This window comes from Sus scrofa, chromosome X (genome assembly GCF_054392235.1).
Source record: "Sus scrofa isolate SSC_HxYL_T2T_F1_AM1 chromosome X, Sscrofa_HxYL_maternal_Yorkshire_Landrace_v2.0, whole genome shotgun sequence".
Taxonomy (NCBI): Eukaryota; Metazoa; Chordata; class Mammalia; order Artiodactyla; family Suidae; genus Sus; species Sus scrofa.
In genome coordinates this window covers 71,521,072-71,548,199 of record NC_139401.1, presented here as the reverse complement: position 1 = coordinate 71,548,199, position 27,128 = coordinate 71,521,072, and the positions used below count along the sequence as shown (strand labels likewise).

The following is a 27,128-nucleotide window of genomic DNA, read 5'->3' as shown; positions in this document are numbered from 1 at the left end:
CTTTTTGATAGTATTGTAAATGCAATTGTGTTCTTTATTTCAGTTTTGGACTTTTCAATGCAAATGTTTAAATTAAGTTTTGTATATTAACTCATTTATTAGTTCTAATAGTGTTTTTCGGATTTTAAAGGATGTTTCTTATATAAGATCATGTCATCTACAAATAGAGATTATTTCCTTCTTCCTTTACAATATGTATTACCTTTATTTCTTTTTTTGACTAATTTCCTTGTTAGAACCTCCAGTACAGTGTGGAAATAAAGTGGCAAGATCAGACATCCTTTTCTTTTTCTTAATATTAGACAGAAGGTGTCCTATCTTTGACTGTTATGTATGGTTTTTGCTGTATTTTTTCAGAAATAACCATTTATCATGTTGAGGATGTTCCCTGCCTCTTTTTTGAGTGTTTTTTTCTTTTTATCAACATGTATTTGATACTGTCAATTGATTTCTTTATATCCATTGAGATAATTGTGGGGATTTTATTTTTATTTCTCTCTTGTTTTTATTTTTTGATTTTTCTTTAGAAGTAATTTATTCTTCTATAACAACTAAAAAAACTAAAATAAATTGAAATGATAAAAATGAATAAATAAATAAAATAAAATAAAAATGTGTATCCTAAGACTTTTAAACTTTAAATGTTATTTTAAAACGGAACATGGAGCTCCCGTCATGGCTCAGTGGTTAGCAATCTGACTAGGAACCATGAGGTTTTGGGTTTGATTCCTGGCCTCACTCAGTGGGTTAACAATCTGGCGTTGCCGCGAGCTGTGGTGTAGGTCACAGACGCAGCCTGGATCCTGCATTGCTGTGGCTCTGGCCTAGGCTGACAGCTACAGCTCTGATTAGACCCCTAGCCTGGGAACCTCCACATGCTATGGGTGTGGTCCTAGAAAAGAGAAACGACAAAAAAAAAGTACAAAATAAAAAGAAAACAATTGAAACACATCCTATTTGTAGGAATATCATTAATAAAACTCAAACATTTATTTCAGAAACCTTTAATATTTGAATCTTGTAGGATAGCGCAGTCCTTGGGACATAAACATTTGATGAAACATAGTTTGTGGTGTTTTTTTTTTGTTTGTTTTAGTCTTAATTCTCAATGGATGTGGTTTTTTTTATTGAAATATAGTTGATGAGTACAGCCTTATATTAGTTTCAGATATACAGCACAGTGATTCAGTTTTTTTTTGCATATTATACTCCATTAGAAGTTTTATATAGTAATTGCTATAATACCCTATGCTATAGTATACCCTTATTGTTTATATATTTTGCATATAGTACTTTGTATCTTTTAATTCCTTACCCCTCTCTTGCTGTTCCACTTGTAGCCATTAATTTGTTTTCTATCACCCTCAAGTCTGTTTCTCTTTTGCTATGTACTTTTGTGTTATTTCTTAGATTCCACATAAAAGGGATAACATACAATAACCCTCTTTCTCTGGCTGACTTACTTCACTAAGCATAATATTCCCTAGGTCCATCCACATTGCTAAAAATGGTGATATTTCATTTTTTTTAATGACTGTTCTATTGTGTGTGTATGTTTCTTGGGTTGCTTTCATTTATTAGCTATTATAAATAGTGCTGCTGTCATTGGAGTGCATGTATATTTTTGAATTAGTGTTTTCAGGGTTTTTGGATATATATCAAAGAATAAAATCACTGGATGATATGGTACTTCTATTTTTAGTTTTTTGAAGAATCTCCATACTCTTTTCCATAGTGGCTGTGCCAATATATATTCCCACCAACATTGTATGAGGGTTTCCTTTCTCCACATCCTCTCTAACATTTATTATTTGTAGACATTTTTAAAAAAATTTTTATTTTTTTACTTTATTTTATTTTATTTTATTTTATTTTATTTTATTATTACTCAAATGAATTTATCACATATGTAGTTGTATAATGATCATTACAATCCAATTTCACAGGATTTCCAGCCCATAACCCAAGCACATCCCCCCCACTCCCCTATTTGTAGACTTTTTGATGATAGTCATTCTGACAAGTCAGAGGTGATATCTCATTGGAGTTTTAATTTGCATTTCTCTAGTAATTTGCAAAGTTGAACATCTTTTCAGGTCCTTGTCAGCTATCTGTATATCTTCTTTGGAAAAATGTCTATTCAGGTCTTCTACCCATTTTTTGATATTTAGTTGTATAAACTCTGTATTTTGGATATTAACTCCTTGTCAGTTCTATCATTTACAGATATTTTCTCCTATTCTATGGGTTCTCTTTTCATTTTGTCTTGTGAGTGGTTTCCTTTGCTGTATAGAAAAGCTTTTTAGGTTTAATTAGGTCACATTTATTTATTTTTGCTTTTATTTATTTTGCCTTAGGAGATAGAGCTAAAAAAATACCCTTACATTTTATGTCAAAGAGTGTTCTGCCCATGTTCTCTTCTAGGAGTTTTATGGTTCCAGGTCTTCCACTTAGGTCGTTAAACCACTTGAAGGTTATTTTTGTATATGGTGTGAGGAAATGTTGTAATCTCATTGTCATACATGTAGCTGTCCAGTTTTCCCAGCCCCCTATTGAAGAGACCTCTCTTTTTGCCATTGTATATTCTTGCCTCCTTTGTCATAGATTGGCCATAGATGTGTGGATTTATTTCAGGGTTTTCTATCCTGTTCCATTGTGTGTTTTTGTGCCAGTACCACATTGTTTTGATTATTATAGCTTTGTAGTACAAAGTGAAGTCTGTGAAGGTGATACCTCCAGCTTTGTTCTTTTTTCTAAGTACTGCTTTGGCAACTTGGGATCTTTTATGATTCCACATGAATTTTAGGGGTTCTTTATTCTAGTTCTGTGAAAAATTCCATGGGTATTTTGATAGGGATTACATTATATCTGTAGATTGCTTTGAGTAGTATGGCCATTACATCAGAAGAATTAGTATTAACTAAAATGAGTGTATTACCAAAAAGCATCTTTGAAACTAATGTACCGAATTTAAGTAAAGAGTTTTCTGAGAGATGTAAATCTGAGTTTTGTCAGCCTGTTTTATGTTAAGACTCTAAGGGCATGAATTTTGCTTGGAGGTAAAGTAGTAGTATTATGTTTGTAGTCAAAGAATTAGAATGGAAATTAAGTATGATCAAATATAAAAATGTCATAAGCACTTAATTTGTTTGTATTTTAGTATAATTGTATGTAAAATTTTAGGTAAAATTTTTTTTTTCCTTTTGGGCCGTACCTATAGCATATGGAAGTTTCCAGGCTAGGGGTCGAATCAGAGCTGCAACAACAATAACAGGAGCTCCTTGGTTAAAATTTTACCTCCCTATACAAATATTGACATGTCTGACAAGTATTTAACTTATAAAATCACAGTTCTTACTTGCACATACGTGCTCACACATGTTACTGTCATGAAATAGGATCATATGTGGATATTTGCGGCTAGACCATAGTTTTTGGCACATAAATAAGCATTCAGTACAGATTTGTTTAGTGAATGAATAAATATGTTCTTTGTCTCTAGTTTTTGTCTGTTTAGTATCAACTTGTTAATAAGAAGAGGGAAAACCTGGTCATTTATAGTTTTAATTAAAAGGAGGTTTTATGTGCGTAATGCTGCTTAATCATATTGTTTTGAAAGTTTAAAGGATTCTAATCAAGGAAATATTTTATGAAATTTACATGTAGATGAAAGACCTTCCAAAAGTACCTTTGCTGGAGTTCCTGTTGTGGCTCAGTGGTTAACAAACCTGACTAGTATCCATGAGGTCGCAGGTTCAATCCCTGGCCTTGCTTAGTGGGTTAAGGATCTGGCGTTGCCATGAGCTGTGGTGTAGATCACAGACACGGCTCGGATCCTGCATTGCTGTGCCTGCGGTGTAGGCTGGTGGCTACAGCTCCGATTCAACCCCTAGCCTGGGAACCTCCATATGCCGCAGGTGTGGCCCAAGACCAAAAAAAAAAAAAAGGGTCTTGCTGTGGAAATAGAATATATAACCAGCAAGGTTTTTAAAAAAATTTTTTAAGTATAGTTGATTTACAGTGTTTCTTCAATTTCTGTTGTATAGCAAAGCGACCCAGTCACACACAGTTCCCTGTTATGTACCATAGAGCTCCATTGCCCATCCATTCCAAATATAAGGGTTTGCATCCAAAATCCCTGAACTGCCCGTCCTTCCCACTCCCTCCACACTCCCTGCTGAGAACCACAAGTCTACTCCTTGGCTGTGATCTGTTTCTGTTTTGTAGATAGGATCATCTGTGCCATATATTAGATTCCACAAATAAGTGATATCATATGGTGTTGGTCTTTTTCTTTCTGGCTTACTTCACTTAGTATGAGACTCTCTGGTTCCATCCATGTTGCTGCAAATGGCATTAGTTTAATCTTTTTTATGACTGAGTAGTATTCCTTTATATATATGTAACACATCTTCTTAATCCATATTTTTGTCAATGGACATTAGGTTGTTTCTGTCTTGGCTATTGTGAATAGCGCTGCAGTGAACATAAGGGTGCAGGTATCTTTTTCATTGAAATTTTTGTCTTCATAGATGCCCAGGAGTGGGGTTGCTGGATCATATGATAATTCTCTATTAGTTTTCTGAGGTACCTCCATACTGTTTTCCATAGTGGTTGTGTCAATTTACATTCTCCCAACAGTGTAGGAGGGTTCCCTTTTTCCACATACACCCTCTCCAGCATGTTATTTGTTGACTTGTTAATGATGGCCATTCTGACCAGTGTGAGTTCATACCTCATTGTAGTTTTGAATTTCATCTCTCTAATAATTAGTGATGTTGAGCATTTTTTCATGTGCCCATTGGCCATCCATATGCCTTCTTTGGAGAATTGTCTATTCAGGTCTTCTGCCTGTTTTTCAATTGGGTTGTTTGTTTTTTTTTTGTTGTTGTTGTTGAGTTGTTCGTATATTTTGGATATTAGGCCATTGTCTGTTGCATCTTTTGCAAAGATTTCTCCCATTCTGTGGGTTGTATTTTCGTTTTTTTTAATGGTTTCCTTTGCTGCGAGGAAGCTTTTGAGTTTAATTAGGTCCCACTGGTTTGTTTGTATCTTTATTGTCATTATTCCAGAGGTGGATCAAACAAGATGTTCCTGTGATTTATGTCAAAGAGCTTTCTGCCTGTTTTCCTCTAGGAGTTTTATAGTATCTGGCCTTATGTTTTGGTCTTTAATCCGTTGTGAGTTTATTTCTGTATATGGTGTAAATAGTTTTCTGTTTTCATTCTTCTACATGTAGCTTTCCAGTTTTCTCAGTAACACTTTGTGAAGAGACTATCTTCCTTCCACTGTATGTCCTTGCCTCCTTTATCATATATTAGTGACCATAGGTGCTTAACTTTCTATTCCGATACATTGATCTGTAGTTCTGTTTTTGTGTCAGTAGCATATTGTTTTGATAGCTGTAACTTTGTAGCATTGTCTGAAGTCAGGAAGCATGATTCCTCCATTTCCGTTTTTCTTTTTCAATATTGCTTTGGCTATTTGGGGTCTCTTGTGTTTCCCTACAAATTTTAAAATATTCTGTTCTAGATCTGTGAAGAATGTGCTCACTAATTGGATTGGGGTTGCATTGAATCCATAGATTGCCTTGGGTAGTATAGTCATTTTGACAATAATTACAATATTGGTTCTTCCAATCCAAGACAATTCAAACAGATGTCTTTCCATTCGTTTTTGTGGTCTTTGATTCTTTCATCAGTGCCTCATAGTTTTCAGAGTATATCTCTTTTCTCTCTTTAGGTAGGCTTATTCCTAGGTATTTTATTCCTTTTGATGCAGTGGTAAATGGGATGGTTTTTCTGATTTCTCTTTCTGATCTTTCATTGTTAGTATATAGAAATGCAATTGATTTCACTGTATTAATTTTGTAGCCTGCACCTTTGCCAAATTCACTATGAGTTGTAACAGTTTCCTGGTGCTGTCTTTAGGGTTTTCTAGGTATAGTATCATGTCATCTGCAAACAGTGATAGTTTTACTTCTTCTTTTCCAATTTGGACTCCTTTTACTTCTTTTTCTTCTCTGATTGCTGTGGCTAGGACTTCCGAAACTATGTTGATAATAGTGGTGAAAGTGGACATCCTTGTCTTATTCCTGATCTTAGTGGAGGTGTTTTCAATTTTTCACCATTGAGAATGATGTTAGCTATGGGTTTTTCATATATGGCTTTTATTATGTTGAGGTAGTTACCCTCTGTGCCCACTGTCTGGAGAGTTTTTATCATAAATGCATGTTGAATTTTGTCCAAAGTCTTTTCTGCATCTATGGAGATGATCATATGATTTTTATTTTTCAGTTTATTGATGTGGTGTATCACATTGATGATTTGCAGATATTGAAGAATCTCTGCATCCTTGGGATAAATCCCACTTGATCATGATGTATGATTCTTTTAAAATATATTTGGATTCAGTTTGCTAGTATTTCATTGAGGATTTTTGCGTCTATGTTCATTAGTGATATTGGTCTGTAATTTTCTTTTTTTGTGGTATTCTTGTTTGGTTTTAGTATCAAACAAACAATGATGGATGGCATTCTAGAATAAGCTTGGGAGTATTCCTTCCTCTGCTGTTTTTTGAAAGAGTTTCAGAGGAATGGGTGTTAACTCTACTCTGAATGTTTGACAGAATTCACCTGTGTGGGCATCAGGTCCTGGACTTTTGTTTTTTGAAAGATTTTTAATCGCATTTTCAATTTCAGTACTTGTGATTGGTCTGTTCAGATTTTCAAGTTCGTCCTGGTTCTCTCTTGGTAGGTTGTACCTTTGTAGGCATCTGTCCATTTTTCTAGGTTGTCCATTTTACTGGCATATAGTTGCTTATAGTAGTGTCTTATGATCCTTTGTATTTCCATGGAGTCAGTTGTAATTTCTCCTTTTTCACTTCTAATTTTATTGATTTGAGTTCTCTTTTTTTCTTGATCAGTCTGGTTAAGAGATTGTCTCTTTAGGTAGTTTATCAATTTTGTTGATCTTTTCAAAGCACCAACTTTTGGGTTCATTGATCTTCCCTATTGTTTTCTTTGTCTCTGTTTCATTTGTTTCTACTCTGATCTTTATGATTTTGTCCTTCTGTTAATTTGGGCTGTGTTTGGTCTTTCTTCTCTAGTGGTGTTAGGTGTAATCTTAGGGTGTTTATTTGAGCTTTTTCTTCTTTCCTGAGTTAAGATTTTACTGCTATAAATGTCCTTCTCAGAACCGCTTTTGTTGTGTCCCATAGGTTTTTGGTTGTTGTATCTTCATTGTCATTTGTCCCTAAGTATCTTTTGATTTCCTCTTTGGTTTCTTCAGTGACCTATTGGCTGTTCAGTAGCATATTGTTTAGCTTCCATTAGTTTGTGATTTTTGCTCTTTTTTTCCTTGTAGTTGAATTCTAGTCTTCATAACACTATTGTCAGAGAAAATGCATGGGATAATTTCAACTTTTTAAAATCTACCAAGGCTTGAGCTGTGGCCCAAGATGTGATCTATCTGGGAAATATTCCATGTGCACTTGAGAAGAATGTATATTCTGCTCTTTGGATAACTAGCTTTTAAATAGCAAGCAAGGAAGAAAATCTTTTACTGCTAGGATAATATATATCAAATCTCTTTTTTCTTGTTGAATTTTCAGGTGAAGGAAAGTGGCTTCGAAACATTGACTATTACCGTTTAGATGGTTCTACAACTGCTCAGTCAAGGAAAAAATGGGCTGAAGAATTTAATGATGAAACTAATGTGAGGTACGAAGCATTTGCTGAATGTATAGATTTATAAAAAGTCATTTTAGGAGTTACCTGGTGGCCTAGTGGTTAAGGATTTGGAGTCGTCATAGCCTGGGAGTTTCTGTATACCACAAGTGTGGTCTAAATAAATAAATAAATAAAAATAAAAAGTCATTTTAAATCTACATACAGTAAAATTTACTCTTTTAAGTATCTGCTACTATAATTTTTGACAAATGCCAGATATAATTAAGATATAAAATGGTTTCATCACCCCTCAGGAAATTCACTCATGGAATCATACAACTTGTAGCCTTTTCAGTTTCACTTTTTTCATATAGCAAAATGCTTTTGCAATTCATCCACATTGGTGCATGTCAGTAGTTTGTTCCTTTTTATTGTTTAGTAGTATTCCGTTGTAGTATTTCATTTTGTAGATGTATCAGTTTTATGGATGTATGGTTTGTTTCCCTAGTTTTCATTGTATGGATGTATTCATTGTATGGATGAGTAGTTTGTTTAACCATTTCCGTTTGAAGGACATTTGAGTTGTTTACTTGGTATTTTCATATTTTAAAAAATTTGTACCCATTCTATTAGGTATGTAATGGAATCACATATGATTTTAATTTGCATTTTACTAATGATGATGTCAAATATCTTTTCAAGTGCTTATTGGCCATTTTTATATCATATTTGATGACACATCTCTTAGAGGGTTTTAAAGTTAACAAGGTATTCTCAATTTATTTGTTGTAGGAATTTGAATTATATACTTTAAACCACTATAGGTAGAGGATGTGTAGTATATGTGTTGTTGCTGTTGCTTTTAATGGTTAGTAATTAACAGACTTGAACTTCATTTGGAAAAGGAAAATTTATGTATGTACATATATGTGAACATTTGGGCACACACATAGGCATTTACTTTAAGGAAGCGTTGAAAAGATGGGGTTAGTTTAATGACATGACAGCTGAGATATGCCTTAATCTTCTGAAGCGTGAAAGATATTATATTGGTGTGTGTAAAACATTTTTAATTCTATCAGAGTCCTTAACTACATACACCTAGGGTTAAAACTAGAGAAATTCCAGTTAGACCATAGGATATTCTTATTAGGTATTTAAAATCTGTAGTCTGGGAGTTCCTGTCGTGGCTCAGTGGTTAGCGAATCCGACTAGGAACCATGAGGTCGCGGGTTCGATCCCTGGCCTTGCTCAGTGGGTTAAGGATCTGGCGTTGCCGTGAGCTGTGGTGTAGGTCACAGACGCAGCTCAGATCCCGCATTGCTACAGCTCCGATTCGACCCCCAGCCTGGGAACCTCCATATGCCACAGGTGCGGCCCTAGGAAAGGTAAAAAATAAATAAATAAATAAAATAAAATCTGTAGTCCGGTAGAGCTTACAAAGGGATGATTTGAGTTCAATAAAGTTATTTATAAAAAATAATGATTTAAAGAATAAGTACATTTTTATATTCTGTTTGCTATGTTTTTAAAAATCATTGTTTGTGCGTGAGTGTAACGAAGTAGATTTATTGGAGTTCCCGTCATGGCTCAGTGGTTAATGAATCCGACTAGGAACCATGAGGTTGCAGGTCTGGTCCCTGCCCTTGCTCAGTGGGTTAAGGATCCAGCGTTGCCGTGAGCTGTGGTGTAGGTTGCAGACGCGGCTGGGATCCCGCGTTGCTGTGGCTCTGATGTAGGCCGGCGGCTACAGCTCCGATTCGACCCCTAGCCTGGGAACCTCCATGTGCAGCAGGAGCAGCCCAAGAAATAGCAAAAAGACAAAAGAAAAAAAAAAAGAAGTAGATTTATTGAGTAATCCTAGGCTAATTTGTCAAATTTAATCTAAACCTTTGTCTTGCTCAGTTTCCCAAATTGGTTCCATAATAGCATATGATTTGTCCCATAACAGTCAAACTTGATGACTAGTAGGGAACAACATCCTACAAAATGTGGATGGTGAGCTATCAGCTAGGCGTATTTACTGGCAAATTAACCTCCCTAAACATATTACATTAAGTGTCTGATTCAGATTCATCACACACACACACACACACACATCTAGGATTTGAGGAGTTACTCTTGAGTAGCTAAACCTATCTGGATAAATCCACAAATGTTAAAGATTATGTCTATCTTCTATATTCTCATGACTCAATATTGTCAGAAAATAGAATATAAATATAATATTTGTTTATGGCTAAGCGGTTAGAAACATTAAAGTAAGCTTTAAGATAGTGACCTAATGTTGTCTTTTGTGGCCAGGAAGCAGTTTTCAACAGTCTCAGGGTCCTTGGTTAGCTTGATACTATTTTTTTAAACTCTTCTTTTTTGGTCTTTTTAGGGCCACACCTGCGGCATAATGGAGGTTCCAGGCTAGGGGTTGAATCAGAGATATAGTTGCTGGCCTACACCACAGCCACAGCAATGCCAGATCAGAGCTGTGTCTGTAACCTACACCGCAGCTCACATCAACACCGGATCCTTAACCCACTGAGCAAGGCCAGGGATCAAACGTGCGTCCTCATGGATACCAGTCAGATTTGTTTCTGCCAAGCCATGTCGGAAACTCCCTATTTTTTAAACTTTTTATTTATTTATATTTATATTTATTTATTCTGTGTAGAATCACAGGGACTGACGAAGATAGTATAGAGAAGTATCGTGACCCTTTCACCTAATTTCTCCTGATGGTTACAGCTTCCATACCTATAATATCACCAAACCTAGAAATCAACAGTTTCAATGTGTGTATATATCTATGTTTTTAAAAATTTTTTAATTTTTAATTTATTTTTGGCTTTTGACCTTTAAGGTCCACATGCTCGGCATATGGAGGTTCCCAGGCTAGGGGTCCAATCAGAGCTGTTGCTGCCGGCCTACTCCTGAGCCACGGTAACGCCAGATTCTTAACCCACTGAGCAAGGCCAGGGATCGAACCTGCGACCTCATGGTTCCTAGTCGGATTTGTTTCCACTGTGCCACGATGGGAACTCCATACGTATGGGTTTTTTTAAATCACATATTTAGAGATTTCCATAACCATCTCTGCAATCAAGGTATAGAAATATTCGGAGTTCCCTTTGTGGTGCAGTGGAAATGAATCCAACTGGGAACCATGAGGTCGCAGGTTCGATCCCTGGCCTTGCTCAGTGGGTTAAGAATCTGGCGTTGCCGTGAGCTGTGGTGTAGGTCGCAGGCTCAGCTCGGATCTGGTGTTGCCGTGGCTCTGGAGTAGGCTGGCAGCAACAGCTCTGATTGGACCCCTAGCCTGGGATGCTGTGAGTGCAGCCCTAGAAAAGACAAATAAATAAATAAATAAAAATTTAAAAATCAAAAAAAATAAAAGCCATTGTCATAGATAGATAGTGGGTCTTAATCTGTATTTTCCTGATAACTAATTCCAAGTAGCTTGTAGATTTAAATGTAGAAGCTAAAAAAATGAAGATTTTTAGAAGGCAACAGCGGGGAGTATTTTCCTGATTTGTAGTAAGAAATTTTTCATAAATAGGACAAAATGCTAATCATAAAAGGGAAGATTGTTAAGTTCAGCTTCATTAAAATTAAGAACTTCTGTTCATCAAAGTCACTTCATATTAAAATGAAAAGGCAAACCATAAGTTAGGAGAAACTGCTTTTAATACATAGATCCAAAAGTAACTCTTATCCAGAATATATAAATAATTCTTAAAAATCTGGAGGCTAGGAGTTTGCTGGTGGCTTAGTGGGGTAGGGATCTGGTGTTGTCACTGCCATGGCTTGGGTTTAGTCCCTGGCCCGGGAGCTTTAACATGCTGTGGGTGTGGCCAAAAAAATCAGGAGGCTAAACAATACCAGGATTGGCAGTTGCCATGAACTGGCATTTACCATTTGTCTACCTCTACACAGATTAAATCATGATCTGCTGCAGCTGCTGACCTTCAACACCCCCTGAGAGGAGTTGAGGGTAGAGATCAAGGATGAGGCACTCTGTACTCTAGGAAAAACTGGCAGAATAGGTCTTCACATAGTTAAATATTTTCAGGAAAAGATTTTATGGACCCAATTCTTATATTTCCTCATATCTAGAAAAGCACTGAAATCTTCATGGTGACATGTTCTCCTTGTGACCTTCATGAGACTGGCAGCAACCTTCTGCAACATGTATGCTTGATTGCATGTACCTCTCCCACTTCACCAAAATCACATATATACTATCCTTCCTCCCTACCTCTCTTTGGAGTACTTTCTCTGAGCTGTCTGTATTCTGTCTCCTAGACTATAGCCTTCACTTTGCCCCAAATAAAACTTAACTCACAACTCTGACGCTGTGCATTTTTTTCACTTGACACCAGATAACCTCATTATTAGATGGGCAGAAAACCTGAAAAACAATTTACAAAAGATAATATACAAATGGCCAATAAATGTAGGAAAAAATTCTTATTTTTATTAACCATCTGAGAAATCCAGGTTTAAATTGTTTTTGACAAAGTTGCAAAAGTGTTTCAGTGGAAGGAGGATAACCTTTTCAACAAATGATGCTGAAACAATGGGGTATTCATAGGTCAATAACAGACGTTAGCTAAGCCTCATCGCTATTCAAAAATCAAGTCAAATGGATCATAAATCTAAATTAAAAAATATTTTTGTTCAAGAAAACATAGAAAAAATCTTCAGAAACTAAGAGGCAAAGACCTTTTAGTCATGACACCAAAAGTATATAATCCATTAAAGAAAAAAATCAATAATTAGACAATCAAATTTTAAAACTTTTGGGAGTTCCTCATGACACAGTGCGTTAAGGATCTGACGTTATTTCTGTGGCCCTGGTTATAGCTGTGGTGCAGGTTTGATTCCTGGCCTGAGAACTTCTACATCCCATGGATGTGGCCAAATTTTTTTTTTTTTAATTTTAAGCTTTTATCTGTTTCAGTTGGCTAGTTTTGGATGCTGGGCTGACCTCTGACTAGGGTAAAGCAGTGCAGGCCTAAGAGAGTGGTGTTCAAAACTTTGAGCATTCATCCCTGAAAGAATTTTGAAAAATTGTTTCCCTTTGTCCATGTTTAGGATGACACCTAAAGTTTTCATCTTAAGTTTAACTATTGCAAAGGATGTAATTGCAGCCAAAATTCTATTGTACATGTCCTTTAAGTATACTTTTATTAAAAATTTAGAGCTACAAAAAAACCTTTTGTCTGTGAGAGACTTTGTGGAGAAGAGGAAAAGACAAGCCACAGACTTGGAGAAAATATTTGAAATTGCATATCTAACAGAGGACACATATCTAGGGTATATGAAGAATTATCTAAATGTAACAATAAGAAAAATGTTTTTCAGTTAGAAAATGATATAAGGACTTAACTCACACCTCACTGAAGGAGATCTGTGCATGGCAGATAAGCACATGAAAAGATTTCAACATTACTAGTTAACAGGGAAATGTAAATTAAAACCACAAAAGGTACCACTTCATATCTATCAGAATGGCTAAAAATAAAAAATAGTAATTCTATCAAATGCTGGTGAGGTTGCAGAGAAACTGAATTTGTCTCTCAATGCTGATGAGGAAGTGAAATGGCACAGCCACTCTTCCTGGAAAACACTTGGTAGTGTTTTGTTGTTGTTTTTTTTTTTTAACTAAACAAACATACTTAATCAAAAACCCTTCAGTCACACTCTTGAAATTTATGCCAGAGAAATGAAAACTTATTTTCACATAGAAACCCAAACACAGATGTTCATACCAGCTTTACTTGTAATAGCCAAAAACTGGAAACAACCCAAAGGCCCTTTAACATGTGAACGGATAAACAAATTGTAGTATTTCTGTATAATGGAATACTGTTCAGCAGTAAAAAGAAATGAACTAGTGGTAAGTATCCAAACAACTGGGATGAACCTCAAGGGAACTATGCTGAGTGAAAAATGCCAGTCTTAAAAGGTTACATATTATGTGATTCCATTCATATGGCATTCTTGATGTGACAAAATTATAGTGATAGAGAACAAATTAGTGGTTACCAGGGATTAGGGTTAAGAGGAGAGTGTTAATACTAAGGGATAACATGTGGGAGGTGTTTTGTAGTGATGGAACAGTTCAGGTTCCTGCTTGTGGTAATGGTTACATGATTTCATAGAGCTATATACCAAACAATAAAAATACACATGAAAACCAGTAAATCCTAATAAGTTCTGTGCCTGAGTTCAGAGTATTGCACCAAACTGTTTTTGACAGTATAGTACTGTATAGCTATGTAAATTATTACTATTGGGGAAAACTGGATGAAGGGTACATGGGGACTCTCTGTGCTACTGTTGCAAATTCTTGTGAACTTTAAACTATTATTATAAAGGTTATAATTTACAAAAAGGCAATTCCACATGTTGTCTAGGATCTGGAACATCTGGAATTCTCATACATTGCTGGTGGGAATATAAATTGGAATAATCATTTTGGTGAACTATTTGCTCAGCTTTAACAGTACAACATACCTACCCTATGACCCAGCAAGTCTACTGTTAGGTATATACCTAATAGAACTGCGTACATGTTTTTGTCAAAAAACATATACAAAAAGGTTTATAGAAGCACTATTTATTTATTTATTTATTTATTTGGTCTTTTTGTCTTTTGTTGTTGTTGTTGTTGTTGCTATTTCTTGGGCCGCTCCCGCGGCATATGGAGGTTCCCAGGCTAGGGGTTGAATCGGAGCTGTAGCCACCGGCCTACGCCAGAGCCACAGCAACGCGGGATCCGAGCCGCGTCTGCAACCTACACCACAGCTCACGGCAACGCCAGATCGTTAACCCACTGAGCAAGGGCAGGGACCGAACCCGCAACCTCATGGTTCCTAGTCGGATTCGTTAACCACTGCGCCACGACGGGAACTCCAGAAGCACTATTTAAATAATAGTTCATATTTTAATTTTATTTGGTTTTGCGTGTACTTTATTTGTTTGGTCATGCCTGCTATATGTGGAAGTTCCCAAGCCAGGGATCAATTCTCTGCCACATTAGCTACCCAAGCCAATGCATTGACAACACTGAATCCTTACCTGCTGTGCCACAAGGGAACTCCTTAGTGTGTACTTCAATACTAATATTTAGTATTAAGAAAATATAATATGCTGGTTAGTTTATGAACTTGTATATTCCACACTGAATAATATTAAAGATTAAGTAGTTGTAAAGTAACTCTTGATATCAATTCAGTCACTTGAATCTCTCTTTGCTTGTTTTTCTTTTGAGGGCAAAATTAAATAAGTTTGCTTCCCACTTGTATGCTTCTAAAAACCAAAATCTATGTCGTTGAGCACATATACCTTGTAAATAATATACCTTGTAAATATACCTTGTAAATAAGTACCTCTATTATTGCAAATTAGACTGCATTACAGTTGTTTATATGTCTATTTTTTTAATGGTGATCTCCTTTAGTGCAGTGACCAGATATTTTGATGATATTTTTTCATCTTTTGAATTCCCCGAGTAGCTCAGTACTTGGGATTAATAGCAGTTTGATAAACATGTTTATTAAACCCATTCACCTCTTCATGAGTGGATAGATGCCAAAGAGTTTTGAAGTTCTCAACTATGTTTCTTTTTTTCTTGTGTGTATTTTTTTTTAACCTATATAGTTCATGCCATTCTATATGCTTGATCCTTCTGTTGGTGTAGAATAGATCTGTAATGACTGGAGTCATTGTGGAGCAGCATTTGCCCATAAACCCTTAAATATGTCCAGTAATTAAAGAAAACACAGTTTGTTCTCTGTAATGAGTTTGTTTTATAGATAAGTATAAAGAAAATAATTATCGTAATCCCAGTGACCAGAGATAAACATTTAACATTGTATGTATGTATGTATATGTTTTATTTTTTAGTGCAATTGCAATTACACTTAATAAGGCTTTATATCCTGCTTTTTTTCACATAATATTGTGTATTTTTAATGGTAACGTAACCTGTTGAATAGCCAGAGTGTACATCCTTCTGTGTTGTACATTTTTTTTATTATCGAACTTATGTCCTTGTAAATAACAGTGTGATGAATATATTTTCTTGCATTTCTGATAATTTCTGTAGTCTGTATTCCTAGACATGTGGGTAGCTCCAAGTTGATATAAAACATGACTTTAGTACTACAGTTCATTTTGTATCAGGATTTTTGTTACTTATAAGCTCTTTCTCATTAGTTAAATTTTGAGCTTCTTTGCATTCTAGTTTACAATACTATATCTGTACTAGGTGTGGCATTTTAGTTACTATATTTTGTCATGAAATTATAGAAAGTACAGCTTGGTGTATAATGGCATTTTGTGATGATTGTTGAGAGCTTATTATATTCCAGGTTTTTTCTCACTCTAAGCTGCCAGCTGTAAACAAGTTATCTAGTCATCCAGTGGAATATTATGCAGCTACCAAGCATGATGTTTACCAAGAAATTTTAGGAAATGCTCATAATATAAACTGTATACACAGATTATCTTGTCTGAATAAAACAAAAAAAGTATGTGCTTAGAAAAAAGAAACCTATAGAAAATATATCATGATTTGAATTGAGATTGTTTTTGGAGAGTAGGGAATTCTTTTCCTTTAAACTTGTTTATATATTTTTAAAATGTTATATATAATTTTTGTAAATTAAAATTTTATTTATATCAAATTAATATATTTACATATTTTTTAAAGTTTTACAAGGCTTAAATAAAGATTAGTTTCTTGACCAACCCCTTTCTACCCATGACTTCCACTCTCTGCAGATAATCAATTTTGGTTTCAACTCTCGGCAGTTCTGGTTATTCTTCCGTCAGTAACTCCCTAAAGTCTTATTTCATGTACTCTTTTATTCTGTTTATGTATGTCTTTTCTACATTTTAAGGTGGAAGTTTACTCACATGTACCTACATACTTTTCTACATTCATTTTCCCAATACCTTTTTTCAGAATATTTGCTTAAATCAATTTGGGGTATTTTCTTTATTGTGACTGTAAATATTCACACTTAAGTCATTTAAAATACTATGATGACTTTTCCTTTTTGTGTACATATTCATTTTTCTTGAAGTAATGGTTTTGCTTAGTTTTCTATGACTATCGCTGATTCATTCTTACATTTTTCTACAAAAATATATAAATTCTTGTGTTCCAATGCAGCAGGTAATCTATCAGGGTTTTTTTTTTCCTTCTTGAATACATTCTTCTTAGAGCCCTCTGTCTTTTTGATCCTGTTTTAGTTAGTTACCTCAGTACTTTGCATCTTACTTTTCTCTCTCTCTTTCTTTCTTTTTTTTTTGTCTTTTCGCCTTTTCTTGAGCCGCTCCTTCAGCATATGGAGGTTCCCAGGCTAGGGTTGAATAGGAGCTGTAGCCACCAGCCTACGCTGGAGCCACAGCAACACGGGATCTGAGCCACATCTGCAACCTACAACACAGCTCATGGCAACGCCGGATCCTTAACCCACTGAGTGAGGCCAGGGATCGAACCTGCAACCTCATGGTTCCTAGTCGGATTTGTTAACCACTGCACCACGCCATAAACTCCTCTCCTTATATTTATTACATTATATTATAACTGCATGTCAAGTCACCCCTACTACACTCAGCAACTTGGGCAGTGTCCTTTATTTTGTTGTACTTAGTGCTCAGACACTACTGAACACAATATGTTCTTTTGAGTTATACATAAATTTTCTGTATTTACTGACAAATCTATAAATACCTTGAATACATTGTAAATATATGATTTCCATAATTATCTTTACTCCCAAATCAGACTATTTTGTTTTCCAGTACTAACATTCTTATTGGGCATATAAATCATCAACCAAAGTCCTTAAACATGTCTTTTTTTTTTTTCAGTAAGTGAGAAATGAATTCTCTGAACTTACGATTGTTCAAAAAACTGTCTTAGAATTAATTAAAAAGTCATATGATAAGTAAAATATCTGTGAAGCACTCATTACTAAACATTCATTGTATATTTTCATTTTCAGAGGAAGATTGTTTATCATTTCCACCAAAGCAGGATCTCTTGGAATTAATCTGGTAGCTGCTAATCGAGTGATTATATTTGATGCATCTTGGAATCCATCTTATGACATCCAGAGTATATTCAGAGTTTATCGCTTTGGACAAACTAAACCTGTATATGTATATAGGTTCTTAGCTCAGGTAGGTTTGTAATTTATATTCTCTTTTTCATATTGAAAGGTTGGGTGAAGCTGATAATATTTTTGGAGTTCAGAACATACTTGGATTATAAGAGAGGCAAACTAAGTTGAAAAGATCATTCCTGTTCATAAAGCAGCAAGAAGTCAATTTTGGTTTCTTATGATTTTCTGTTTTGTAGTTTGTTCAGGTCTCTAATATTAGCTTTCTCAGGTTGAGATAGATTTCCACGAGTAAACTGACTTAGCATTTTCTTGCTAGTTAAAGAAAGTTAAACATTTATAGCTCTTTGACTTAGCATGGAAAAGCCAATAACTAAATCTGATTTTCTTATAGGTGTAGAGGTCAAACAATCATTGTTTTTAGTGGCCACCAGATATTCTCTTAGTGTGAAGAATGTGGGTAAATTAGGAATAAAAAGTTAATGTATTATAATAACAAGGAATCATTACAAAAAAAAAGATTTAGCACTTTCTAGTCAAGAATATGAAAGTAATTTCCTTTACATATAAACTGAGGTATTAAAAAACAAACTGAAATTTAAGGAAAATAAGTGAAATCAAAGAAGTGGATGCAGTTCAATGTCTATACAGGTTTATAATCAAGTTGCCCTTTTAACTGGTACATTTTTGGGAGCAAATACTACCTTCTCCACCTGCCTCCAAATCTGGGTTTCTCAACCAGGGACTGGATTTTATTGGTAGATCCTTGCTCATACATAAGAGTACATAATATAATTGGTAAACTACACTGTAAACCCTTTCCTGTTATTTAAATTAAAAGCTCCTTTACATTCTAGTTCAGAATACTGTGTAAAATATATAATGGATATGGCATTTTAGTAATTATTTTTTTGTCCTAAAGTTATAGAAAGTAATATTTATATAATTCGTTGTGATCATTGGGAATATATTACATTGAAAATAAATTACTCTCTTGCATTCTGACATCAGTAAACCCCCTAAAATGTTTTTTTTTTCTTTTTTTGACTTTTAGGGCCATACCCACAGCATATGGAAGTTCCTAGGCTAGGGGTCAAATCGGAGCTATAGCCACCAGCCTACATCACAGCCAGAGCAATGTGGGATCCAAGCCACATCTGCCACCTACACCACAGCTTGCGGCAACGCCGGATCCCCAACCCACTGAGCAAGGCCAGAGGTCAAACCCACATCCTCATGGATACTACTCAGATTCATTTCCACTGTGCTACAATGGGAACTCCCATCCCCTAGAATCTTATTTCATGTACTCTTTTATTCTGTTTACCTTGGTATCTGCTTGCTTCCACCAAGTACAGAAATATATAAAGCAACACATAAATGCATATTGATCAAAAATATAGAATGATTATCAGTAGTATAGTTTTGTTTTTTGGGGTTTTTTTGTTTTTTTTTTTTTTTTTTGGTCAAGGTCAACTACTCCAGAAAATTCCTCGTGAAGAATTAATTAGCATTGCTCATAAAATTTGCCTCATAGCATTATATTACCATGAAATTTTGCTATTTTGTGTTAATGAATACTATATTTCTCCTTGATTAAGTTTCATATTTACAAAATTATTTATTTTTTAACTTATTTTTGCTTTTACTTTTAGGGCCACACCTGCAGCATATGTGAGTTCCTAGGCTAGGGGTTGAACTGGAGCTGCAGCTGCTGGCCTACACCACAACTCATGGAAACACTGGATCCCCGACCCATTGAGCAAGGCCAGGGATCAAACCCCCATTCTCATGGATACTAGTTGGATTCATTTCTGCTGTGCCACAGTAGGATCTCCAAAAACTTATTTATTTTGTGTATTGTTCCTTCTTTTTTTACAAAGGGAACCATGGAAGATAAAATTTATGATCGGCAAGTCACTAAGCAGTCACTCTCTTTTCGCGTTGTTGATCAACAGCAAGTTGAACGTCATTTCACCATGAATGAGCTTACTGAACTTTATACCTTTGAGCCAGACTTGTTAGATGACCCTAATTCAGAAAAGAAGAAGAAAAGGGATACTCCCATGCTGCCAAAGGTAAACAAACATCTTGAGGTTATTTGCTTAAAAAAATCCTAACACAGACGAAGGAAATTTTATTACTACTATGAAAGTTAGTCATCTAAGACTACATTTCAGAATTTTGCAAAGAGAATAAAATTGTATTTAAATGAGAGGTCAGTTCTCCACAAAATGCCACAAAAGATAGTGTAATATGAAATATATAATTTATGCCATATAAAAAATTCAGCCCTACAGAAAAAGATTTCTGAGTAGAAATCTTAAAGGAAGTAGTATGGTTCTCTTTTAATAATCTCCAGTAAAGGGCATACATAATTTTAATAATTTTATGTAAGATTTAATTGTCTTTTCCTTAACATTTTTTTGTTGTCATATTGCAAATTAAGACTCAAGCAAATAGGAATTCCTGTTGTCGCTCAGTGGGTTAAGAACCCAACATAGTGTCCGTGAGGATAGACATTTGATCCTTGGCCTCGCTTGGCGCATTAAAGATCTAGCATTGCTGCAAGCTGTGGTATAAGTTGCAGATGCTGCTTGGGTTTAGTGTTGCTGTGGCTGTAGCTTAGACTGGCAGCTACAGCTCCGATTCAGCCACTAGCCCCAGGAACTTCCATATGCCACAGGTGTGGCCCTTAAAAAAAGGAGAGAGAGAAAGAAAAAAGAATCAGCAAATAAAAGTGTCTCTTACTTGATATTTTTTGCTGTCATAAACCAAGTAACCTACTTTATAGCACAGGGAACTATATCTCATCTCTTGTGATAGATCATGATGGAAGATAATAAAAGAAAAAGAAAAGGAATGTGTATATGTGTATGACTGGGTTACTTGGCTGTAAAGCAGAAATTGGTACAACATTGTAACTCAACTATATTTTAATTTTTAAAAAGTATAAAAAAATAAATAAAGCAAGGAAGACCTTCACTCTTAGAAAAGGGATCTCTCATTTTATAGATGGGTAACTTAGGATCAGAGATATTCAGTGACTTGCCCAGTTTTCAGCTAATTAGTGTCAGAGCCAGTAATAATATCTGCATCTGTCTTCTGATCCATTCTTCCTGAATAAAACATTGATATAGAAATTTAATATGGTATATATAATTTTGACCTTTTTGAACATGAGAGAAAACCATATGTTCTCTGATCTAAATAAAGAATTTATATATGTAAACCTATTCTAGTTATCTAAAATGTCATTTTGGGGGAGTTATTGGGGGAGGTTTTTTTTTCTGTTGTCTTGGTTTGAAATTTAAGCACTTAATGTTCCATGTAGCTGTTAAAGAGAATTGGGAAAGCAGCTACCAGGTTACAGTGTCACTTTACCAAAGTCACTTTAGTCATTTGTTTAAAAAATAAACTTAAAATATCTTAGTTCTTCATATAGTTGGACACATTTGATTAAAGCAAAAGATGATAGGAATAAATACATTTCTAATGTTAATGTAAATCAGTGATATCTCCAGTAAACTTTCAGTGTATATATATCAGTTAAAGTAACATTAAGCATTTGGGGAAATTTTTAAAATGTCCTTTGTCTGTAAGCAAATATTTTGTTTTTCTAATCAGTATACTTTTCTTCCATTTAGAGTTCACTGATAGAACATTTAGGAAAGGATTTTTGTGACAGTGTATCAGATCCCTTTGACAGTGGCTTAGGGCTGCATTAGTGTTAAGATTTACCATTTTTGTAATACTTTTAAAAAAAGAATCAATTCCATTTCCATGTTATGAAATATTAAAATTGATAGTGATTTGGCTTCCTTTCTTAATTATTATAGAATGTGAGTAGGGGTCTTGAATAGTCTTTGGAAAATTTTCTGCACACAAGATTTGTTTTTATATTTCAATATTGATATTTCTGATTGTAGGAAATATTTAATTTGATAAACTACTGATTTTTTGCTGATTTTGAAGTGTATTGTTAGGGTATATTAAGAACAAGACATTGTCCAAACTTTAAAGAAGATTTTAAAAATCCAGCTGGAAAGAAGTGTGATTTAATTGTTACAGGATTCTGGAAAGAAAAGATCTGTTTTATAATTTGGCACTCGTCAAATGTGTCATGTTTTTTCATTTACTTTACTTACTATATTTTGGTTTGGGTGCTATGTCCTTTACCCAAGTAAAAAAGGAAAAGGAGGAGTTCCCGTCATGGCTCAGCAGTTAGTGAACCCAACTAGCATCCATGAAGATGTGGGTTCGATCCCTGGCCTCGCTCAGTGGGTTAAGGGTCCAGGGTTGCTGTGAGTTGTAGTGTACGTCGAAGACGTGGCTCGGATCTGGCGGTTGCTGTGGCTGTAGCATAGGCCAGCAGCTACAGCTCCAATTGGACCCCTAGCCTCAGAACCTCCATATGCTGTGAGTGCTGCCCTAAAAAGACAAAAAGACCAAAAAAAAAAAAAAAAAGGAATATTGAATGCTACTTTAATGCACAGTGCTTCAACTCTCTCACAGCGCTTCCCAAGAGGAAAGTAATAGTTACTAATTTCTTACTAAGTTTCATACTTTTTTTTTTTTTTTAATTTATTCTAGGGCTGCACCCAGGGCACGTGGAGGTTCCCAGGTTAGGGGTCTAGTTGGAGCTGCAGCCGCTGGTGTACATCAGAGCCACAGCAACGTGGGATCCGAGCCATGTCTGTGACCTACACCACAGCTCACAGCAACGCTGGATCCTTAACCCACTGAGCGAGGCCAGGGATTGAAGCCGCCACCTCATGGTTCCTAGTCGGATTCGTTAACCACTGAGCCACGACGGGAACTCCCTAAAAGTTTTATACTCTGTGTGAAAACAATTTGTTAGATTATGTTCTTTAATCTAGCAGTAACTGAAAAGCTGATAGTGCTGTTTTCATGAGGAAATTAAGGCTTGGAGAGTTTATGTAACTCATCCAAGTTTACATACCTAATTAGTGGTGAAGCTGGGCTTGAAAACAAGTCTGCCTAACTCAAAAGTATGTCTTCTTAATCATTACACTTTATTGCTCCCAAATGGAGATCAGAAAGTTAATTCTAGGTACAGGAAACAAGGCAGAGGACCAAAGTGACTGATATTTAAAATGCTTTATTTTAAATAAAACTGGATTTTAAAATATAGAATGTTTTCACAGTCAGTACCATTGTGTGATATAACTGTTGTTAAGATTGTATAATATAACCAGTTTAGACAATGGCTTCTGAAGTTGTAAATTCCTCAAATTTATAGAAAGCTTTAAAGTTTACAAAGGCCTTTCTCATACATATTCATTATCTCAGGAAACTGAAGTTTAGAAAGTTAGTGATTACCCAAGGGTACATGACCAATAAGTGTTAGAGCTAGTACTTGAACACATTAGTTTTCAAATTGTATTCCAGGGAGCTCCAGGAAATTTGCACAGGTGACCCAGGGCTGCTATGTTGCTGAGCAGTAGGGAAAGGCCAGACAGGCAGTACTTTTCAGAGTCTCTTTTACCTCTTTTATGTATTGGGCTGTGACATAGTATTTCATTTAAGTAGAGGATTTTTTTAGTTTAAAAAAAACTTTAAATATATTTTTAAAACCCTACGATATGATGATGCCTTACTATCATAGTAACTAAGAACTGTCAGGGATCTAAAAGAAAATACAATAGGATGTATATGAGATTTACCTGAAGGAGGTGATAGTCCACTGGGGATAAAAAAGTAATATTCTTAAAAAGAATGAAGTGGGAGTTCCCGTCGTGGCGCAGTGGTTAACGAATCCGACTAGGAACCATGAGGTTGCGGGTTCGGTCCCTGCTCTTGCTCAGTGGGTTGACGATCCAGCATTGCCGTGAGCTGTGGTGTAGGTTGCAGACACGGCTCGGATCCTGCGTTGCTGTGGCTCTGGCATAGGCTGGTGGCTACAGCTCCGATTGGACCCCTAGCCTGGGAACCTCCATATGCCGCGGGAGCGACCCAAGAAATAGCAAAAAGACCAAAAAAAAAAAAAAAAAAAAAAAAAAGAATGAAGTGGTAATGTGACTGGTACTGAATGGATTTGCTATAGTATATAGTTAAAATGCGGTGTATGGAACATTAAATTACAATTTTAATGGAAAATATCAAACTGATCCATAAATGATGGCTAGTATTTAATTGGATTAGGTAGGAGTGAGGTATGAATGTAGGGTGAAACACTTTGAAGAAACGGAAAGGTAAGAATTCAAGTACTAGGGAGTTCCCTCTGTAGCTCAACAGTTAACAACCCAACTAGGATTCATGAGGATGCGGGTTTGATGCCTGGCCTTGCTCAGTGGGTTAGGATCTGGCATTGCCGTGAGCTGTGTTGAGTGTCACAGAGGCGGCTTGGATCCCCAGTTGCTGTGGCTGTGACATAGGCCGGCAGCTGTAGCTCTGATTACTTCCATATCCCACAGGTGCTGCTCTAAAAAAAAAAAAAAAAATTTAAAAATTTAAAAAGCAAAAAAAAAAAAAAGTTTTTGGATACTAGATTCAAAGTATGATGAAGAAATTGGCCAGGTGATGAGTTAAAATTGGATAGGTAAGGCAGAGCCAGCTTGTGGAGCTATTAAAAGTAAATGTAGGCATTTGGATTTAAAATGGTATCTACTATTAGTTCATGAATGGGGCTCTTGTATGAGAAATGCGGGCTTTTGGAAAATTCATCTGGCATTAAAGTGCAGGATAAGGACAAATAAAAGGGTGATGATTGTGGAGTGTAAGAGAAATTTCAAGTAAATGAATGATGGAACTCAATCACTGATGATAGACTGTAGCTTTTAATTCATAGGCAGTGGAAAAAAAACTTAAACCTAAATAATTAAGCTTATTTATTCATTCACTGGTTTAAAACTTTGCAGGTACCTGCAGTGTGCCAGTCATGCTAGTTACTAAGGACATATTGATAAATAAGACTAGATTCCTGTTCCCAGGAAGCCTACAGTCTAATAAGCATACCTTAAGCAAGTATAAATAAAATAAAAATTATGGGTTCTATAATAGAAATATGTATAGGTACCCTGTACAGTAAGGAATATTCAGTTCCTTTTTGGAAAAGTTGGGGATGGGGAGTTGCTATTAGGAGAACTTGAACTGATGCTGAAAATAGACATGGTAGTTGTTTGCATTGCTATGAAGGCAAAAGATGAAGGCTCTTTAAGGGGAGGAGCAGAAAAAATGAAACACATGTATAAAACAGCATTGCAAGTTTCAGGAGCCTCAGGTAGTTAAAAATAATTAATGGAGTATAAAGAGGTAGTGGTGTGTAGAGTAAGGGTTGGCATGGGAAGAAGTGAGAGAAAAGACTGGAAAGGTGGATAAGAATCAGATCATAGAAGTTAGAGAGTCTCTACCAACTTACATTCCCACCAACATTTTAGGAGAGTTCCCTTTTTCTCCACATGCTCTTCAGCATTTATTGTTCATAGACTTTCGATGATCATTCTGACCAGTGTGAGGTGGTACCTCATAGTAGTAGTTTTGATTTGCTTTTCTCTAATAATTAACAGTGTTGAGCATCTTTTCATGTGTTTTTTTGGCCATTGTATGTCTTCTTTGGAGAAATGTCTATTTAGGTCTTCTGTCCAGTTTTGGTTGGGTTGTTTGGTTTTTTTGATGTTGAGCTGCATGAGCTGTTTGTGTATTTTGGAGATTAATCTCTTGTTGATTGCTTCATTTGCAAATACTTTCTCCCATTCTATGTGTTGTCTTTTTTTCCCAATGGCCACACTCGCAGCATAGCTCGCAGCATAGTTCCTGGACCAGAAATTTAATCTAGGCTGCAATTGGGGCAGGGTTGGGTCCTTTAACCCACTGTGTCGGGCCAAGGATCAAACCCACACCTCCACAGTGATCTGAGCCAGGCAGTCAGATTCTTAACCTGCTGTGCCACGCAGCAGGAACTCCTCCTGTCTTTTTGTTTCGATTATGGTTTCCTTTGCCATACAAAAGCTTTTAAGCATAATTAGGTCCCATTTGTTTGTTTATTTTTTATTGACATTACTCTGGGAGGTGGATCCGCAAAGATATTGCTTTGGTTTATGTCAAAGAATGTTCTGGCTATGTTTTCCTCTAAGAGTTTTATAGTATCCAGTCTTACATTTAAGTCTTTAATCCATTTTGAGTTTCATTTATGGTGTTAGAGAATGTTCTAATTTCATTCTTTTACATGTAGCTGTCCAGTTTTCTCAGCACCACTTATTGAAGAGACTGTCTTTTCTCCATTGTATATTCTTGCCTCCTTTGTCATAGATTAATTGACCATAGGTGCATGAAAATGTAAATTGGTACAACCACTATGGAAAACAGTATGAAGTTTCCTTAAAAAACTAAAAGTAGAACTACCGTATGATCCAGAAGTCCCACTCCTGTGCATATATCCAGAGAACACCATAATTTGAAAAGATACATGCACCCCAGTGCCCACTGCAGCACAATTTACAATAGCCAAGACATGGAAGCAAGCTAGATGTCTATCAACAGAGGAATGGATAAAGAAGATATTGTACATATATACAGCCTTTAAAAAAATGAAATAATGCCATTTGCAGCAACATGGATGGACCTAGAGATTATCATGCTGAGTGAAGTAAGTCAGACAGAGAAAGACAAATATCATATGATATCACTTGTATGTGGAATCTTAAAAAATGGTACAAATGAACTTATTTACAAAATAGAAGCAGACTCAGACTTCAGAAACAAACTGAGGATTACTAAAGGGGAAGAGTGCAGGGGGAGAGATAGATTAGGAGTTTGGGATTAACATATACACACTACTATGTATAAAATAGATAATCAACAAAGACCTACTATATAGCACAGGGAACTCTACTCAATCTTTTTTTTTTTTTAAGACCAAACCCATTTGAAAGTTCCCAGGCTAAGGGTTGAATTGGAGCTGTAGCTGCCGGCATACACCACAGCCACAGCAATGCCAGATCCAAGCCACATCTGTGACCTACACCACAGCTTATGGCAACACTAAATCCTTAACCCCTGAGCAGGGCCAGGAATCGAACCTGCATCCTCATGGATGGTAGTCGGGTTCATTACCACCGAGCCACAATGGGAACTCTTTAGTCAGTATTTTGTAATAACCTCTATGGAAAAAGAATCCGAAAAAGAGTGGATAAATGTATATGTTTAACTAAATCACTTTGCTGTATACCTGAAACTAACACAGCATTGTAAATCAACTATACTCCAATATAAAATAAAAAATAAGTAAATAATACAAAAAAGAGCATTTGTACATTGTGTTATAGGCTGTGGTATCTATTTAATGATTCTAAACAAAAGATCAT

At 35.6% G+C, this 27,128-nt stretch overlaps 1 protein-coding gene across 24 annotated transcripts in view; it reads left to right on the top strand.

Moving 5' to 3' along the window:
• The window catches only part of ATRX (ATRX chromatin remodeler), a 288,606-nt gene that overhangs the window by 233,162 nt on the left and 28,316 nt on the right, over positions 1-27,128 (top strand). For all 24 annotated transcript variants that reach the window (XM_085008437.1, XM_085008445.1, XM_021080085.2 and 21 more), the window contains 3 exons: positions 7,612-7,720; positions 17,686-17,863; positions 19,686-19,880. In XM_085008437.1, coding sequence (XP_084864563.1) covers positions 7,612-7,720; positions 17,686-17,863; positions 19,686-19,880 — 482 coding nt within the window. The remainder of the gene's footprint in view (positions 1-7,611; positions 7,721-17,685; positions 17,864-19,685; positions 19,881-27,128) is intronic.